The sequence below is a fragment of the Zosterops lateralis genome (genome assembly GCF_965231275.1).
Source record: "Zosterops lateralis genome assembly, chromosome: 29".
In the NCBI taxonomy this organism is placed as follows: domain Eukaryota; kingdom Metazoa; phylum Chordata; class Aves; order Passeriformes; family Zosteropidae; genus Zosterops; species Zosterops lateralis.
The window spans coordinates 3909398-3929037 of record NC_139789.1 but is presented as its reverse complement, the minus strand read 5'-3'; the positions used below and the strand labels follow the sequence as shown (position 1 = coordinate 3929037).

Sequence of the window (19640 nt, the reverse complement as noted above, 5' to 3'; positions counted from 1 at the left end):
CCATGGGCAGGACATGTCCCCATGGTCACAGCATGTCCCCCCACGGGCGGGACACGTCCCCACGGATAGGACATGTCCACACAGGCAGGACATGTCCCTGTGGTCACAGCGTGTCCCCCCATGGGCAGGACATGTCCCCACGCACAGGACACATCCTCCATGGGCAGGACGTGTCCACACAGGCAGGACATGTCCCTGTGGTCACGACGTGTCCCCCCACGGACAGGACACGTCCCTTGTGGGGCAAGATGTGTCCCCTCCATGGGCAGGACACGTCCCTTGTGGGGCAAGATGTGTCCCCTCCATGGGCAGGACATGTCCCCACGTACAGGACACATCCCCTGTGGTCACGACGTGTCCCCCCATGGGCAGGACATGTCCCTTGTGGGGCAGGACGTGTCCCCCCGTGGGCAGGACGTGTCACTGTGGTGACAACGTGTCCCCCCACGGACAGGACACATCCCTTGTGGGGCAGGACATGTCCCCCCCGTGGGCAAGATATGTCCCCCCCCATGGGCAGGACATGTCACTGTGGTCACGGCGTGTCCCCCCATGGGCAGGACACATCCCTTGTGGGACAGGACATGTCCCCATGTGGAGGACACATCCCCTGTGGTCACAGCGTGTCCCACTATGGGCAGGACGTGTCCCCCACAGACAGGACACATCCCCCATGGTCACAGCGTGTCCCCCCACGGACAGGACACATCCCTTGTGGGGCAAGATGTGTCCCCTCCACGGGCAGGACGTGTCCCTGTGGTGACAATGTGTTCCCCCATGGGCAGGACATGTCCCCACGTACAGGACACATCCCCTGTGGTCACGACGTGTCCCCCCGTGGGCAGGACATGTCCCCCATGGGGGGGACGTGTCCCTGTGGTCACAGCATGTCCCCCCACGGGCCGGACACGTCCCCACGTGGAGGGTGGTCACAACCTGTCCCCCATGGGCAGGACGTGTCCCTGTGGTCACAGCGTGTCCCCCCACGGGCCGGACACGTCCCCACGTGGAGGGTGGTCACGACGTGTCCCCCCATGGGCAGGACACATCCCTTGTGGACAGGACTTGTCCCCATGTGGAGGACACATCCCCTGTGGTCACAGCGTGTCCTTCCATGGGCAGGACATGTCCCCACACAGAGGACACATTACCCCATGGGCAGGACATGTCCCTGTGGTCACAGCGTGTCCCCCACGGGCAGGACACGTCTCCTGTGGTCACGACGTGTCCCCCCACGGGCAGGACATGTCCCTGTGGTGACAAGGTGTCCCCCACGGACAGGACACATCCCTTGTGGGGCAGGACATGTCCCCCCGTGGGCAAGATGTGTCCCCGCTATGGGCAGGACGTGTCACTGTGGTCACGGCGTGTCCCCCCATGGGCAGGACACATCCCTTGTGGGACAGAACATGTCCCCATGTGGAGGACACATCCCCTGTGGTCACAGCGTGTCCCACTATGGGCAGGACGTGTCCCCCACAGACAGGACACATCCCCCATGGTCACAGCGTGTCCCCCACGGGCCGGACACGTCCCCACGTGGAGGGTGGTCACAACGTGTCCCACCATGGGCAGGATGTGTCCCTTGTGGGGCAGGACTTGTCCCCATGTGGAGGACACATCCCCTGTGGTCACAGCGTGGCCCCCCATGGGCAGGACATGTCCCTGTGGTCACGGTGTGTCCCACCATGGGCAGGACATGTCCCCACACAGAGGACACATTCCCCCATGGGCAGGACATGTCCCTGTGGTCACAGCGTGTCCCCCACGGACAGGACACATCCCCCATGGTCACAGCATGTCCCCCCACGGACAGGACACATCCCTTGTGGGGCAAGATGTGTCCCCTCCATGGGCAGGACGTGTCCCTGTGGTGACAATGTGTTCCCCCATGGGCAGGACATGTCCCCACGTACAGGACACATCCCCTGTGGTCACGACGTGTCCCCCCGTGGGCAGGACATGTCCCTTGTGGGGCAGGACGTGTCCGCCACGGGCAGGACATGTCCCCCATGGGGAGGACGTGTCCCTGTGGTCACAGCGTGTCCCTCCACCGCCCGGACACGTCCCCACGTGGAGGGTGGTCACGACGTGTCCCACCATGGGCAGGATGTGTCACTGTGGTCAGTCCGTGTCCCCCCATGGGCAGGACATGTTCCTTGTGGGGCAGGACGTGTCCCTCCATGAGCAGGACATGTCCCCCATGGGCAGGACGTGTCACTGTGGTCACAGCGTGTCCCCCACGGGCCGGACACGTCCCCACGTGGAGGGTGGTCACAACGTGTCCCACCATGGGCAGGATGTGTCCCTTGTGGGGCAGGACTTGTCCCCATGTGGAGGACACATCCCCTGTGGTCACGGTGTGTCCCCCCATGGGCAGGACATGTCCCTCATGAGCAGGACATGTCCCTGTGGTCACAACGTGTCTCCCCATGGACACGACACGTCCCCACGGCCATCAAGTCCCCCACCACCTCTCCGGGACTCACCCCCTGACCCCGCTCAGCATCGCGTCTCCCCGGTGTCCCCATGTCCCCCCAGAGCCACCCACCGTGTGTCCCCTCCCCATGTCCCCAGAGCCACCCACCGTGTGCCCCCACATCCCCCAGAGCCACCCACCGTGTGTCCCCGTGTCCCCAGAGCCACCCACCGTGTGCCCCCACATCCCCCAGAGCCACCCACCGTGTGTCCCCGTGTCCCCAGAGCCACCCACTGTGTGTCCCCACATCCCCCAGAGCCACCCACCGTGTGTCCCCGTGTCCCCAGAGCCACCCACCGTGTGCCCCCACATCCCCCAGAGCCACCCACCGTGTGTCCCCGTGTCCTCAGAGCCACCCACCGTGTCCCCGCTGTGTCCCCAGGTCCCCGCCGCGCTGAGCCATGCGGGATCTCCCGGCGCTGTCCCCAGCAGAGCCATGAGCAGCTGTCGCTACAATGGGGGGGTGACACGGCCCCGGGGAGCCCCCAACTCCTCCTGCCGCCCCCCTGCAGCCCCGGCCGGGGAAACACAACCGCTGCGGCGCTGCCCGCCCAGCCCCGGGCCCGGCCCCAGGGTGGTGGTGGTGTCGCGCCCGGAGCATCCCGGCAGGAGCGAGCCGGGCCGCTCGGAGGATGAGGAGGAGGCGGAGGAGGAGGAGGAACGGCCCCGGGGGGCGCGGAGGAACCAGAACATCGGCTACAAGCTGGGCCACCGCCGGGCGCTCTTCGAGAAGCGCAAGAGGCTGAGCGACTACGCGCTCATCTTCGGCATGTTCGGCATCGTGGTGATGGTCACCGAGACAGAGCTCTCCTGGGGGGTCTACACCAAGGTCGGGGGGCTGCCCGCAGAGGGGTGGGGGGCTCCGGGGTCCGGCCGGGCTCACGGCGCCTCTCCCTCCCCCCCCGTGCCTTCCCCCTCCTCCTCCTCGCAGGAATCGTCCTATTCCTTCGCCCTGAAATGCCTTATCAGCCTCTCCACGCTCATCCTGCTGGGGCTCATCGTCATGTACCACGCCAGGGAGATACAGGTGAGGGGCTTGGGGGGGATTTGGGGGGAAAAATCCCCATGGGGGGTCACCTCGTTCCAAACCCAAATGGTCCGTCCTCAAATTGGTCTGGGAAAAAAAATCTCCTTAGAGAAAAAGTGGGAAAAACTTTTTATTTATATATATATATTTATATTTATATATTTTATATATAGGTAAATATATGTATAATATACAATATTATACTATAATATTGTATATTATATATAATACATATACATATATATACAATACATATATTATATATACAAGATATATACAAGATATTATACTATAATATAGTATATTATAGTATACTATAGTATAGTATATTATAGTATAATATAATATAGTATAATATCGTATAATATAATATAATATAATATAATATAATATAATATAATATAATATAATATATAAAGTATATATATTTTATATATCTATTAGATATAAAGTATATATAAAGTATATATACTATATATAAATATATTATATATATTATAAAACTGTTGTGTATTCTAGATATATAATATAAAATGTATCTTATATATAAATATATATATTATATTTATACATATAATATATATATAGAATATGTATAATATTATATATATATAATATTAAATTATAACAAACAAAGTGCCCACAAACGTAAAAAATTAATAATATGAAACAATAAAACCTCTTGTTCTGAAGAGAGATGGCAAAATTCATAAAGTCCTTGCTGTGAGTGTAGCTCAGTCTCTTATCAATCTCTTATCAGTCTCTTATCAGTCCCTCCAGTGCTGGAAATGCTGTCCTGGCCCTGGTGGGTCACAGGTGTGAGATCCGAGTGTTTTTCTGGGTTTTTCAGTCCAGGACAGGGTTAAACAGTCCCAAAAAAAGGAAAATAAAACAATCCTGGGAACTTTTGTGCCTCATCCAGCTAAAAACTGAATAAAAGTAAAGAGATCTCTGTCCCTCTGTCTGTCCGTGCTGCAGACAGACACAGTCCAGGGGCAGAATGAGGAGGAGTCAGGGACGTTTCTGAAAATAAATTATTTGTTCTTCTTTCCTCCTCTTCACTCTCTGAACCAGTCTGAAAGGGGTAGAACAATATTGAAGAAAACTCTCTAAATAATGAGTTAGGTTTCAATGACAAAATTTAAATAACAAAAAAAAAAAAAAAAAAAAAATCCCCCAAAAATTATAAGAAAAAACCCAAAAAATTTCAATAACAAAATTTAAATAACAAAAACAATAACAACCCCCCCCCCCCAAAAAAAAAAAAAAGACCCCCAAAAAACCCCCAAAATTTCAATTTTTTTCCAATTTTTCTGAGGTCCCCAGGTTACGAATATCACGATTTGCACATCTTAGCTTTTGATGTGTGTCACCATCCTGTCACTTTGCTGGGGATGTCACCATTGGAGTGTCACCATCCTGTCACCTCACTGGGGGTATCACCATCTTGTCACTTTGCTGGGGATGTCACCATCCTGTCACCTCTCTGTGTGTGACCAGATTGTCACATCATGAGTGGTGTCACCATCCTTTCACCTTGCTGGCTGTGTCACCATCCTGTCACCTCGCTGGGGGTGTCACCATTGAGGTGTCACCATTCTGTCGCCTCACTGGGTGAGGTGTCACCATCCTTTCACTTTCCTGGGGTTGTCACCATCCTGTCACCTCTTTGGGGTGTGTCACCATCCTGTCACCTCGCTGGGGGTGTCACCATCCTGTCACTTCACTGGGTTTGTCACCATCTTGTCACCTCGCTGGGGGCGTCACCATTGGGACATCACCACCCTGTCACCCACCTCATGGGGGGCATCACCGTTGGGGTGTCACCGTGCTGTCACCTCTCTGGCTGTGTCACCATCCTGTCACCTCGCTGGGGTCATCACCATTGGGGCAGCACCATCCTGTCACCTCGTGGGGGGTGTCACCACCCTGTCACCTCATGGGGGGCATCACCGTTGGGGTGTCACCATGCTGTCCCATCACTGTGTGTGTTACTGTCCTTTCACATTGTGTGTGTCACCACCGTGTCACCTCACTGGGTGTGTCACCACCCTGTCACCTCACTGGGTATGTCACCATCCATTCACCTCGCTAGGGTTGTCACCATCTTGTCACCTCGCTGGGGATGTCACCATCCTTTCACATTGTTGTGTGTTACCATCCTGTCACCTCACCATGGTTGCCACCACCCCGTGACCTCGTGGGGAGTGTCACCACCCTGTCACCTCACTGGGGGTGTCACCATCCTGTCACCTCTCTGTGTGTCACCATCCTTTCTCCTCTCTGTATGTGACCAGTGTGTCACCTCTCTGGGGGTGTCACCATCCTTTCACATTGTTGTGTGTGTCACCACCCTGTCCCCTGACCTCTCTGGTGTCACCACCCTGTCCCCTCACCATGTGTGTCACCACCCTGTCCCCCCACTTCTCTGGTGCCACCACCCTGTCCCCTCACCTCACTGGTGCCACCACCCGTGTCCCCTGACCTCACTGGTGCCACCACCCTGTCCCTTCACCATGTGTGTCACCGCTCTGTCCCCTCACCTCTCTGGTGTCACCACCCGTGTCCCCTCACCATGTGTGTCACCACCCTGTCCCTCCATCTCATTGATGCCACCACCCATGTCCCCTCACCTCTCTGGTGTCACCACCCTGTCCCCTGACCTCACTGGTGCCACCACCCGTGTCCCCCCGTCCCCAGCTGTTCATGGTGGACAACGGCGCGGACGACTGGCGCATCGCCATGACCTACGAGCGCATCTTCTTCATCTCGCTGGAGCTGGTGGTGTGCGCCATCCACCCCATCCCCGGGCAGTACCTGTTCACCTGGACCGCCCGCCTGGCCTTCACCTACGCCGCCTCGGTGGCCGACGCCGACGTGGACGTCATCCTGTCCATCCCCATGTTCCTGCGGCTCTACCTGATCGGCCGGGTCATGCTGCTGCACAGCAAACTCTTCACCGACGCCTCGTCCCGCAGCATCGGAGCCCTCAACAAGATCAACTTCAACACCCGCTTTGTCATGAAGACCCTGATGACCATCTGCCCCGGCACCGTGCTGCTGGTGTTCAGCATCTCCTCCTGGATCATCGCCGCCTGGACCGTGCGCGTCTGCGAGAGGTGAGGGGGCCGGAGTGAGGGTGGGGAGGAGGATTTGGGGGCACAAAGAGGGGTCTGAAGAGGTGGGGGTCTCACAGAGGGGTCTGAAGAGGTGGAGGTGCCACAGTGATCAAAGATTTGGGGTCCCAAAGAGGGGTCTGAGGAGGTGGGGGTCTCACAGAGGGGTCTGAAGAGGTGGAGGTGCCAAGGGGGTCAAAGATTTGGGGTCACAGAGGGGTCTGAGGAGGTGGCAGGAGATGGGACACGGAGGGGAGGAGGATTTGGGGATGCAAAGAGGGGTCTGAAGAGGTGGAGGTGCCACGGGGATCAAAGATTTGGGGTCACAGAGGGGTCTGAGGAGGCAGTGGTGACAGGGTGCTGTCACATGGAGGGGATGAGGATTTGGGGTCCCAAAGAGGGGTCTGAGGAGATGGGGGTCTCACAGAGGGGTCTGAAGAGGTGGAGGTGCCACGGGGATCAAAGATTTGGGGTCACAGAGGGGTCTGAGGAGGTGGCAGGAGGTGGGACATGGAGGAGATGAGGATTTGGGGTCCCACAGAGGGGTCTGACAAGCTGGAAATGTTGAGGGGACCAAAGATTTGGGGTCCCACAGAGGGGTCTCAGGAGCTGGGGGTCCCACAGAGGGGACAAGGATTGGGGGTCACAAAGAGGAGAGAAGAGATTTGGGCTGAAGAGGGGTCTGAAGAGGTGGAGGTGTCAAGGGGACCAAAGATTTGGAGTCCTGCAGTGGGGAGCAAAGTTTTGGGGTCCCACAGAGGAATCTGAGACAGTGGGGGTCCCACAGAGGGGTCCAAAGGGATGGAAGTGCCAAGGGGATCAAAGATTTGGGGTCACACAGAGGGGTCTGAGGAGGTGGTGGTTGATGTCAGAGGGGACAAAAACTGGGGGTCCCACAGAGGAGTGGGAAGAGCTGGAGGTGTCAAAGAGGCCAAAACTGGGGGTCCCACAGAGGGGTCTGAGGATCTGGGTGTCCCAGAGAGGGGACAAGGATTGGGGGTCACAAAGAGGAGAGAAGAAATTGGGGGTCTCACAGTGGGGACAGAAGAGCTGGAGGTGTCGAGGGGACCAAAGATTTGGGGTCCCAAAATTGGAGGTCCCACAGAGAGGTCCTCAGCTGCTCCCCAGGATGTCCCCAGGATGTCCCTGAGGGTCCCTGGGATGTCCCTAAGGGGTTCCCAGGGTGTCCCCGAGGGTTCCCAGGATGTCCCCAAGGGGTTCCCGGGATGTCCCCAAGGGTGCCCAGGATGTCCCCAAGGGTGCCCAGGATGTCCCCAAAGGGTGCCCAGGATGTCCCCAAGGGTGCCCAGGATGTCCCCAAGGGTGCCCAGGATGTCCCCAAGGGTGCCCAGGATGTCCCCAAAGGGTGCCCAGGATGTCCCCAAGGGTGCCCAGGATGTCCCCAAGGGTGCCCAGGATGTCCCCAAAGGGTGCCCAGGATGTCCCCGAGGGTTCCCAGGATGTCCCCAAGGGGTTCCCAGGATGTCCCCAAAGGGTGCCCAGGATGTCCCCAAGGGTGCCCAGGATGTCCCCAAGGGGTTCCCGGGATGTCCCCAGGGGGTCCCTGGGATGTCCCTGAGGGTCCCTGGGATGTCCCCAAGGGTTCCTGGGATGTCCCTGAGGGTTCCCGGGATGTCCCTGGGATGTCCCCAAGGGTCCCCAGGATGTCCCCAAGGGTCCCTGGGATGCCCCCGGGATGTCCCCAGGGGTTCCCGGGATGTCCCCAGGGAGTCCCCGGGATGTCCCCAGGGGTCCCCGGGATGTCCCCAGGGAGTCCCCGGGATGTCCCCAGGGAGTCCCCGGGATGTCCCCGCCGTGTCCCCGCCCCGCTGCCCCAGAGTCCCCCAGCCCGGCGCGGGGGTCGCGCATTAACCGCTGTTGTTTTCCCTCCCTGCCCGCTCTGCTGCTTGCAGGGACAAACTGTGAGTGACCGCAGGGACCGTCCTGAGTGACCTCAGGGACCGTCCCTCGCCCCCCCCAGGCTTCTGCTCCCCCCAAAACAATTCCCCAGAATTTAGGATTAGCTGCAGGCGGGGGGAGGGGGACACGGGAAGGGGCTGGGAGCCCTTTTCCCCTTGGAACCTCAGCAGCTGCTTCCTGTCCCCTCCCCAATGTCCCCAGTGTCCCCAGTGTGTCCCCTGTGTCCCCACGGCTCGGGGAATTCCGCGGTGGCTTTTCCCACGAGGAGCTGGGAGTCTCCAAAGGGGGTTTTTTTTTATTTTTTTTTTTTTTCGTGTTTCCCTCTCCTGGCCCCGCACGTTTTGGGTTCCCGGGAATTGTCACCGCGCTGTCACCTCCCCGCTGCCCCCTGGGCTGTCCCCGGGCTGTCCCTTCGTGCCGGGTGAGGTTCCAAGCCCAAAGCGGGCGGGGAAGCAGCAATCCTAAATTCCTGAGCTTGAGATCCCACACCCCCCGCCCCGGCTGGTTCCCGTGTCTCCTTTTCCCACCCCATTTCCCTTTTCCAATCCGATTTTCCCTTTTCCCATCCCATTTCCCCTTTCCTGACCCCATTTTCCCTTTTCTGACCCCATTTTCCCTTTGTCCCAGTCCCATTTCTCCTTTCTCAATCCCACTTTCCCCTTTTCCCAATCTAATTTTCCTTTTCCCATCCCACTTCCCCTTGTCCCCACCTCATTTCCCTTTCCTAATCCCATTTCCCCTTTTTTGACCCCAAATTTCCCTTTCTTAATCCAATTTTCCCTTTGTCCCAGTCCCATTCCCCTTTCCCCACCCCGTTTCCACTTTTCCCAATCCCATTTCCCTTTCTCAATCCCATTTCCTTTTCCCACCCCATTTTCCCCTTTTCTCATCCCATGCCCCTTTCCCAATCCCATTTCCCCTTTTCCCAATCCCATTTCCCATTCCCAATCCCATTTCCCCTTTTCCCAATCCCATTTCCCATTCCCAATCCCATTTCCCTTGTCCCAATCCCATTTCCATTGTCCCAGTCCCATTTCCCCAATCCCCTTTTCCCCACCCCATTTCCCTTGTCCCATTTCCCAATCCCATTCCCCGCATGTCCCCGTCCCCTGCCCGGCTTGGCGGCTGCTCCGTGTCCCCGGCCGGGTTTGTCCCCACCCTCGGGGACAGGGGGGTGGTGGCACCGCCGTGTTTGTGACATGGGAATGTCACAGTGTCCCCTGGTGCTCTTCCGGTGTCACCCGCGGTGGCCTTTGAGAGTGCACGGTGACATCGGTGTCCTGCCCTTTTGGGGACCTCGGTGACACCTCTGTGCCTGTCCCCTCATTGTCCCAGGGGGCACAGGCCAGCTGTGGGACGTCCCCATGGTGTCCCCAATTCCATCTTGGGGACAAAGCCCCAAATCCACCATGATGGGGGGGATTCAATGACCATGGTGACATCGGTGTCCTGTGTTTTGGGGACACCAAAACCAAGCCACCTCCCTGCCTGTCCCCAACCTCATTCCCAATGGGACACTGTCCAGCCATGGGACATCCCCATGGTGTCCCCAGCTCCATCTTGGGGACAACACCCCAAATCCACCATGATGGGGGGGATTCAATGACTGTGGTGACATCGTTGTCTTGCACATTTGGGGACAGCAATGCCACCTCTGTGCCTGTCCCCTCATTGTCCCCCAACCTCACTCCTGAGGGGACACAGCCTGGCCATGGGATGTCCCCGGTTCCATCTTGGGGACAATGCTCCAAATCCATGGTGGCACCCATGAAGGGTGGGGGGGATTCAATGACTGTGGTGACATCGGTGTCCTGTGCTACTGGGGACAGCAGTGCCACCTCCCTGCCTGTCCCCTCATTGTCCCAGCGGGACACAGCCTGGCCATGGGACATCCCCATGGTGTCCCCAATTCCATCTTGGGGACAATGCCCCAAATCCACGGTGTCACTGTGATGGGGGGGATTCAATGACTGTGGTGACATCGGTGTCCTGTGCTATTGGGGACAGCACTGCCACCTCCCTGCCTGTCCCCAGCCCAGTTCCTAAGGGGACTCAGCCTGACCACGGAATGTCCCCATGGTGTCCCCAGTTCCATCTTGCCCCAAAGCCATGGTGGCACCACAATGGCAGGGATTCAATTACTGTGGTGACATTGGTGTCCTGAGCTTTTGGGGACAGCGGTGCCACCTCCCTGCCTGTCCCCTCATTGTCACCCAGTCCCATTCCTGAGGGGACTCAGCCTGGCCATGGGACATCCCCATGGTGTCCCCAACTCCATCCTGGGGACAACACCCCAAATCCACCGTGATGGGGGGATTCAATGACCGTGGTGACATCGGTGTCCTGCACATTTGGGGACAGCAATGCCACCTCCCTGCCTGTCCCCTCATTGTCCCCCAACCCCAATTCTGAGGGGACACAGAGTGGCCATGGGACGTCCCCATGGTGTCCCCAACTCCATCTTGGGGACAGCACCCCAAACCCACCATGAGGGGCACAAAACAGGAGGGAATTCAATGACTGTGGTGACATTGGTGTCCTGAGCTATTGGGGACAGCTGTGCCACCTCCCTGCCTGTCCCCAACCCCATTCCTGACAGGACACAACCTGGCCATGGGACATCCCCATGGTGTCCCCAACTCCATCTTGGGGACAACTCCCCAAACCCACCATGAGGGGCACAAAAAGGGGAGGGAATTCAGCGATGTGGTGACATCGGTGACACCAGTGACACAGGTGACACAGGTGCCACCGCCCCGCGCAGGTACCACGACAAGCAGGAGGTGACCAGCAACTTTTTGGGGGCCATGTGGCTGATCTCCATCACCTTCCTGTCCATCGGCTACGGGGACATGGTGCCACACACCTACTGCGGCAAGGGCGTGTGCCTGCTCACCGGCATCATGGTGAGAGGGGACACGGGTGGGGACACGGGGTGGGGACACTGGGGTGGGGACACCGCGTGGGGACACTGGTGTGGGGACATGGTGCCACACACCTACTGCGGCAAGGGCGTGTGCCTGCTCACCGGCATCATGGTCAGTGTGGGGACACCGAGGTGGGGACACGGGGTGGGGACACGGGATGGGGACACTGGGGTGGGGACACCGTGTGGGGACACTGGTGTGGGGACCTCGATGTAGGGACACAGGTGGGGACACGGGGTGGGGACATTGGTGAGGGGACATTGGGGTGGGGACACTGGTGTGGGGACATTGGGGTGGGGACACCACGTGGGAACATTGGTGAGGGGACATCAGGGTGAGGACATCAGCACAGGGATTTTGGCATGGGGACATCAGCATGGGGACACCAATGTGGGGACACCAGGGTGGGGACATTGGGGTGGGGAGACTGGAATGAGGACATCAGTGTGGGGACACCAGTATGGGGACATCAGTGCAGGGACATTGGAGAGGGGACATTGGTGTCGGGTCATTGATGTGGGGTCATCAGTTGAGGACACTGGGGTGAGGACATCGGTGTGGGGACATTGGCACAGGGACACTGGCATGGGGACATTGCTGAGGGGACATCAGTGTGGGGACATCAGCACAGGGACACCAATGTGGGGACATTGGTGTGGGGACATTGTGTGGGGACATCAGCACAGGGACTTTGGTGTGGGGACATTGGCATGGGGACACCAGTTTGGGGATACCGGGGTGGAGACATCCACGTGGGGACATTGCTGAGGGGACAACGTGTGGGGACATCAGTGCAGGGACACTGGTGTGGGGACACTGGTGTGGGGACATTGGCATGGGGACACCAGCACGAGGACACGGCCACTGTCCCCAGATCCCTTCCTTTGGCAGGGCTGGTGTTTGCACCCCTGAATTTTATCCCCTCCTGCAGATTCCTGCCTGGGCTTTTTTTTGTTGTTTGTTTGTTTGTTTGTTTGTTAATCCAAATTTATCAAAAATGCGAATTAAAGCCTGGACCCCGAGCTGTCCTCAGGCTGTCCCCGCTGTCCCCAGGCTGTCCCCAGGCTGTCCCCACTGTCCCCAGGCTGTCCCCAGGCTGTCCCCAAGCTGTCCCCGCTGTCCCCAGTGTCCCTGCTGTCCCCGCTGTCCCCACTGTCCCCAGGCTGTCCCCAGGCTGTCCCCACTGTCCCCAGGCTGTCCCCAGGCTGTCCCCAGGCTGTCCCCAGGCTGTCCCCACTGTCCCCACTGTCCCCAGGCTGTCCCCAGGCTGTCCCCAGGCTGTCCCCACTATCCTCAGGCTGTCCCCACTGTCCCCAGGCTGTCCCCAGGCTGTCCCCAGGCTGTCCCCCCTGTCCCCACTGTCCCCAAGCTGTCCCCAGGCTGTCCCCAAGCTGTCCCCAAGCTGTCCCCAGGCTGTCCCCAGGCTGTCCCCAGGCTGTCCCCCCTGTCCCCACTGTCCCCAGGCTGTCCCCACTGTCCCCAAGCTGTCCCCACTGTCCCCAGGCTGTCCCCAGGCTGTCCCCAGGCTGTCCCCACTATCCTCAGGCTGTCCCCACTGTCCCCAAGCTGTCCCCAGGCTGTCCCCACTGTCCCCAGGCTGTCCCCAAGCTGTCCCCGCTGTCCCCGCAGGGCGCTGGCTGCACTGCCCTGGTGGTGGCCGTGGTGGCCAGGAAGCTGGAGCTGACCAAAGCCGAGAAACACGTCCACAACTTCATGATGGACACGCAGCTCACCAAGCGGGTGAGACCTTAAAAAATTATCCCAAAAAAATGGGAGAAATCCCATTAAAACTGGGAAAAAATGCATTAAAACTGAAAAAAAAAAAAAAAACAACCCCATTATAATTGGGAAAAACCCCATTGAAACTGGGAGAACACCAAAAACTGTGAAAAACCCAATTAAAACCCATTAAAACTGGGAAAACCCCCATTAAAACAGGGAAAACCTCAAAAACTGGGGAAAATCCCGTTAAATCTGGGAAAAAACCCATTAAAGAGGGTGGTGGCCGTGGTGGCCAGGAAGCTGGAGCTGACCAAAGCCAAGAAACACGTCCACAACTTCATGATGGACACGCAGCTCACCAAGCGGGTGAGACCTTAAAAAATTATCCCAAAAAAATGGGAGAAATCCCATTAAAACTGGGAAAAAATGCATTAAAACTGAAAAAAAAAAAAACCAACCCCATTATAATTGGGAAAAACCCCATTGAAACTGGGAGAACACCAAAAACTGTGAAAAACCCAATTAAAACCCATTAAAACTGGGAAAACCCCCATTAAAACAGGGAAAACCTCAAAAACTGGGGAAAATCCCGTTAAATCTGGGAAAAAACCCATTAAAGAGGGTGGTGGCCGTGGTGGCCAGGAAGCTGGAGCTGACCAAAGCCAAGAAACACGTCCACAACTTCATGATGGACACGCAGCTCACCGAGCGGGTGAGGCTTTGAAAAGGTTATCCCTAAAAACCTGGAAAAATCCCATTAAAACTGGGAAAAAAAACCACATTAAAATTTGGGAAAATGCCATTAAACCCCATTATAATTATAATATGTAATTAAATAAAACCCAATATAATATTTAATTCCAATAAAACCATCAAAAATCGGGTTAAAATCGGGAAAAAAGTCATCAAAACTGGGGGAAAAACTGAGAAAACCCCATAAAAAATTTGAAAAATCCCCCTAATTTTTGGGAAAAATCCAATTCCAATGGAAATTCCCTGGATCTGGCTGTCCCCAGGTGAAGAACGCCGCTGCCAACGTGCTCAGGGAAACGTGGCTCATCTACAAACACACCAAGCTGGTGAAGAAGATCGACCACGCCAAAGTTCGGACCCACCAGCGTAAGTTCCTCCAAGCCATCCATCAGTAAGTGCCACCGCTTTTCCTGCTTCCTACGGCCACCCCTGTCCCCACGGCCACCCCTGTCCCCACGGCGCCTGCTGTCCCCTCCCGGGGGGGGGACAGGGTGGCCTTTGTCACCCTCCTGGGGCGTGTCTGTGCTGGGCTCGTTGCTTGGTGTTGGTGTGTGTTCTTGTCCCCTCTTCTTGTCCCTTGTTCTTGTCCCCTGTCTCATTCTTGTCCCCTGTCCTTGTCCCCATTCTTGTCCCTTGTTCTTGTCCCCATTATTGTCCCCTGTCCTTGTCCTCGTCCTTGTCCCCTGTTCTTGTTTCTTGTTCTTGTCCTCATTCTTGTCCCTGTCCTTGTCTCCATTCTTGTCCCTTGTCCTTGTCCTCACTCTTGACCCTTTTCCTGACCTCATTCTTGTCCCATTTCCATCCCCCGTCCTTGTCCCCTGTTCTTGTCCCCATTCTTATCCCACTTCTGTCCCTTGTCCTTGTCCCCATTCTTGTCCCCATTCTTATCCCCTATTTCCATCCCGTGTCCTTGTCCTGTCTCATTCTTGTCCCCTGTCCTTGTCCCCTGTCCTTGTCCCCATTCTTGTCCCCATTCTTGTCCCCTGTTTCCATCCCGTGTCCTTGTCCTGTCTCATTCTTGTCTCCTGTTCTTGTCCCCTCTCCTTGTCCTCTATCCCGTTCTTGTCCCATCCTTGTCCCCATTCTTGTCCCCTGTTTCCATCCCCTGTCCTTGTCCTCTGTCTCATTCTTGTCTCCTGTCCTTGTCCCCTGTCCTTGTCCTCCATCCACTGTCCCCAACCCCATTGTCCCCATCCCGTTCTTGTCCTCCATCCCATTCTTGTCCCCATTCCTTGTCCCCTGCCCCTCATTCCCACTGTCCTGCTCCCCTGTCCTTGTCCTCCATCTGCTGTCCCCATCTCCTATTCCATCCCTGTCCCCTTCTGCCATTCCTTGTCCCCCACCACAGCTGTCCCTGTGGGACCCTCTCCTGTCCCTGTCCCCATCTCTGTCCCAATCCCTGTCCCCTGTCCCTGTCCCTGTCCCTCTCCTGTCCCATCCCTATCCTCATCCCTGTCCCCGTCCCCTCTCCTGTCCCTATCCTCTGTCCCATCCCTGTCCCCTGCTCCTGTCCCCTGTCCCTCTCCTGTTCAATCCCTGTCCCCTCTCCTGTCCCTGTCCCCTGTCCCTGTCCCTTGTCCCTGTCCCCTCTCCTGTCCCCTGTCCCTGTCCCCATCCCTGTCCCTGTTCCTGTCCCAGCCCTTGGGATGTGACCGTCACCCCTGTGGGGTCACCGGGGCCATTTTTGGGGTGGGCTGTGTGCTGTGAGGGGGGTGGGCTCACTCTGGGGCGGTTTTTGGGGTCGCTCGGGGCGGGGGCGGTGACGCTGCTCCGCGTCCCCTCGGAATTAACCCTTTGTTCTGTCTCTGTTCCGCCCCGTCCCCGCAGAGCTCAGAAGTAAGTGTGTCCCCCTCCCTGACCCCACCTGTCCCCAAAGCTTTGCATGGGCTCCGAGCTGGATTTTGGGGTGGGGGGACACCCCAAACCCCGCTGGGACTGTGGGTTTGGGGTCAGGGGGCTGCGCTTGCCGGGAGGGGCTGCACGTTTTGGGGGTTTGGGGCTGCATGGGCGGGTTTGGGGGTTCAGGGGGGTGACAGAGGTGACAGTGCTCACTGAGGGGGGTGACAGAGGTGACAGCGCTCCCAGGAGTGTCCCCAACCCCCCCGTGTCCCCGCAGGCTGAGGAGTGTGAAGATGGAGCAGCGCAAACTCAACGACCAGGCCAACACCTTGGTGGACCTGGCCAAGGTGAGCCCCACCCCGGAGACCCCACAGACCATTTCTATGGGGTCAGACCCCTTCTTATGGGGTTAAACCCCTTCTGAAGGGCTCAGACCCATTCTAATGGGGTCAGACCTGTTCTAATGGGGTCAGACAGGTTCTAATGGGGTCAGACCTGTTCTAATGGGGTCAGACAGGTTCTAATGGGGTCAGACCCCTTCTTATGGGGTTAAACCTGTTCTCATGGGGTCAGACCTGTTCTAATACAGTCAAACCCCTTCTAAGGGGCTCAAACCCCTTCTAAAGGGGTCAGACCTGTTTGAACGGGGTCTTTCCCTTTCTAACGGGATCAAACCCATTCTAATGGGGTCAAACTCTTTCTAATGGGGTCAAACCCTTTCTAATGTGGTCAAACCCCTTCTTATGGGGTCAGACCCTTTTGAATGGGCACAAACCCCTTCTGATGGGCTCAGACCCTTTCGAATATGGTCAAACCTGTTTTAATGGGGGTCAAACCTGTTCTAATGGGGTTAAACCCTTTCTAATGGGGTCACACCCCTTCTAAAGGGGTCAGACCCCTTTTAATGTGATCAAACTCGTTCTAATGGGGTCAAACCCTTTCTAATGGGGTCCAACCCCTTCTGATGGGCTCAAACCCCTTCTAATGGGGTCACACTCCTTCTAATGGGGTCAGACACCTTCTAATGGGATCAAACCCGTTCTAATGGGCTCAAACCCTTTCTAATGGGGTCACACCCCTTCTAATGGGGTCAGACCCCTTTTAATGGGCACAAACCCTTTCTAATGAGGTCAGACCCTTGTGAATAGGCTCAAACCTGTTCTAATGGGCTCAAACCCTTTCTAATGGGGTCAAATCTGTTCTAATAGGGTCTTTCCTCTTCTATTGGGGTCAGACCCTTTCTAATGGGGCCAAACCTTTTCTAATGGTGTCAAACCCCTTCTGGTGGGATCAGACCCTTTCTAACGGGGTTAAACCCTTTTGAATGGGCTCAAACCCTTTCTAATGGGGTCAAACCTGATTTAATGGGCTCAAACCCCTTCTAATGGGCTCAAACCCCTTCTAATGGGATCAAACCCTTTCTAATGGGGCCAAACCTGTTCTAACAGGGTCTTTCCCCTTCTAATGGGCTCAAACCCCTTCCAATGAGGTCAAAACCCTTTCTTATGGGGCCAAACCCTTTCTAATGGGGTCAAACTCCTTCTGGTGGGGTCAACCCCCTTCTAATGGGCTCAAACCTGTTCCAACGGGGTCTTTCCCCTTCTGATGGGGTCTTTCCCCTTCTAATGTGGTCAAACCTGTTGTAATGGGGTCAAACCCCTTCTAACGGGTTCAAACCCATTCTGACGTGCTCACCCCCTGCTCCCGCCCCGCAGACGCAGACGGTGATGTACGACATGGTGTCGGAGCTGCAGGAGCGGCACGAGGAGCTGGAGAAGCGCCTGGGGGCTCTGGAGGGGAAGCTGGAGGCGCTGGGGCTGACCCTGCTGGCGCTGCCCGCGCTGGTCACTCAGGCCCTGGGCCAGCAGGAGCCCCCCGGGCCCCGCGGGCCGCGGCTCTGCCCCGCCACAGCCCCCTGTACCCCCCGCCGGGACCCCCCGGGCAGCCCCCGGCCCGCCCCGGACAGCGGCTGAGCGGGGGTGTCACCCTCTGTCACCCTCTTGTCCCCTTCTGTCACCTCGGAGAGCGGCTGAGGGGTCGTGGGGACACCCAAGGGTCACCGTGTGTCACCTCGGACAGCGGCTGAGGGGTCGTGGGGACACCCAAGGGTCACCTTGTGTCACCTCGGAGAGCGGCTGAGGGGTCGTGGGGACACCCAAGGGTCACCTTGTGTCACCTCGGACAGCGGCTGAGGGGTCGTGGGGACACCCAAGGGTCACCTTGTGTCACCTCGGAGAGCGGCTGAGGGGTCGTGGAGACACCCAAGGGTCACCGTGTGTCACCTCTCACCCTTTGGACTGTGGGTGATGGGGTGAGGGGGTCGTGGGGACACCCACAGGTCGCCCTCTGTCACCCCCCCACCCCTCTGGACTGTGAATTATGGGGTAGGGGTGTCGTGGGAGCACCCACGGGTCACCTTGTGTCACCTCTGAGAGTGGCTGAGGTGTGCTGGGGACACTCACGGGTCACCATGTGTCACCTCTGAGAGCAGCTGAGCACGGGGAGTGTCACCGTGTGTCACCTTTTGTCACCTCTGAGAGCGGCTGAGGGGTCGTGGAGGCACCCACGGGTCACCCTCTGTCACCTCTCACCCCTCTGGACTGTGGGTGATGGGGTGAGAGGATGGTGGGGACACCCAGGGGACACCCCTGTGTCATTTTTTATCACCTCAGAGAGCGGCTGAGGGTTGCTGGGGACACCCTTGTGTCACCCTCTGTCCCACTCTCACCTCTTTGGACTGCGGAAATTGGGGTGAGGGGTCGTGGGGACACCCAAGGGTCGCCCTCTGTCACCTCTCACCCTTTGGACTGTGGATAATGGGGTGAGAGGGTCATGGGGACACCCAAGGGTCACCCTGTGTCACCTCCGATAGTGGCTGAGGGGTGCTGGGGACACCCAAGGGTCACCTTGTGTCACCCTCTCACCCCTCTGGACTGTGGATAATGGGGTGAGGGGTGCTGGGGACACCCTGTGTCACCTTGTGTCACCTCTCACCCCTTTGGACTGTGGAAATTGGGGTGAGGAACCTTTGGGGACACCCAAACCGTTTTGGGCTGTGCAGAATAAAGGGGGGGGGGGGAGAATTGGGGACACCCCCAGGTCCCCCCAGACCCCGGGACAGAGTTTTTGGGGTTCAGGGGGGTTCAATGACCCCTTTGTGTCCCCCCACACCCCTTGAGGGTGATTTTGGGGTGTCACAGACCCCTTTGTGCCCCCCCATCCCCATGGCCGCAGTTTTGGGGTTCAGGGGAAGGTAAATGACCCCTTGGTGTCCCCCCACCCCTGTCACCGCAGTTTTGGGGTGTCACAGGCCCTGTCACTGCAGTTTTGGGGTGTCACAGAACCCTGTCACTGCAGTTTTTGGGGTTTGGGGGGGTTTGGTGACCCCTTGGTGTCCCCCCACCCCTGTCACCGCAGTTTTGGGGTGTCACAGGCCCCTGTCACCGCAGTTTTGGGGTGTCACAGGCCCTGTCACTGCAGTTTTGGGGTGTCACAGGCCCCTGTCACTGCAGTTTTGGGGTCCCGGGGGCCCCGTTATTGTCTGGCCATCGTGTGGCCGTTCCCAGTAGCTTTGTTCTGGAAAGCTCCGTATAAACTTCCTGCGTTCACTGTGCTGGACCCCCCAAAACCCCCCCAAAACCCCCCCCAAAATCCCCCCAAAAACCCCCCCAAAACCAGCGGGAACCTCCAGGATCGATTTATTTTGGGGAGGGGGTGGCAGGGGAGGGGACAAGGGACAGAGGGGACAAACCCGGAGCCCCGAATGGATTTTTTTGGGGAGAGGTCTCAAATTTTAGGGGGAAGGGGGAAGGGGGAGGGACTTTTGGCGACCCCAAAAAATTTAAGGGGTTTATTTA

General features: G+C 57.3%; 1 protein-coding gene across 1 annotated transcript; it reads left to right on the top strand.

The window, feature by feature from the left end:
* Positions 1-2915: 2915 nt before the first annotated feature.
* On the top strand, positions 2916-17756 carry KCNN1 (potassium calcium-activated channel subfamily N member 1; the record flags this gene model as incomplete). The annotated part of the gene is made up of 8 exons (XM_083880192.1): positions 2916-3308; positions 3411-3506; positions 6207-6625; positions 11307-11448; positions 13099-13209; positions 14208-14335; positions 16061-16130; positions 17499-17756. 8 exons carry the CDS (start codon positions 2916-2918, stop codon positions 17754-17756), a joined length of 1617 nt encoding a protein of 538 aa, XP_083736318.1.
* Between the last annotated feature and the right edge of the window lie 1884 nt (positions 17757-19640).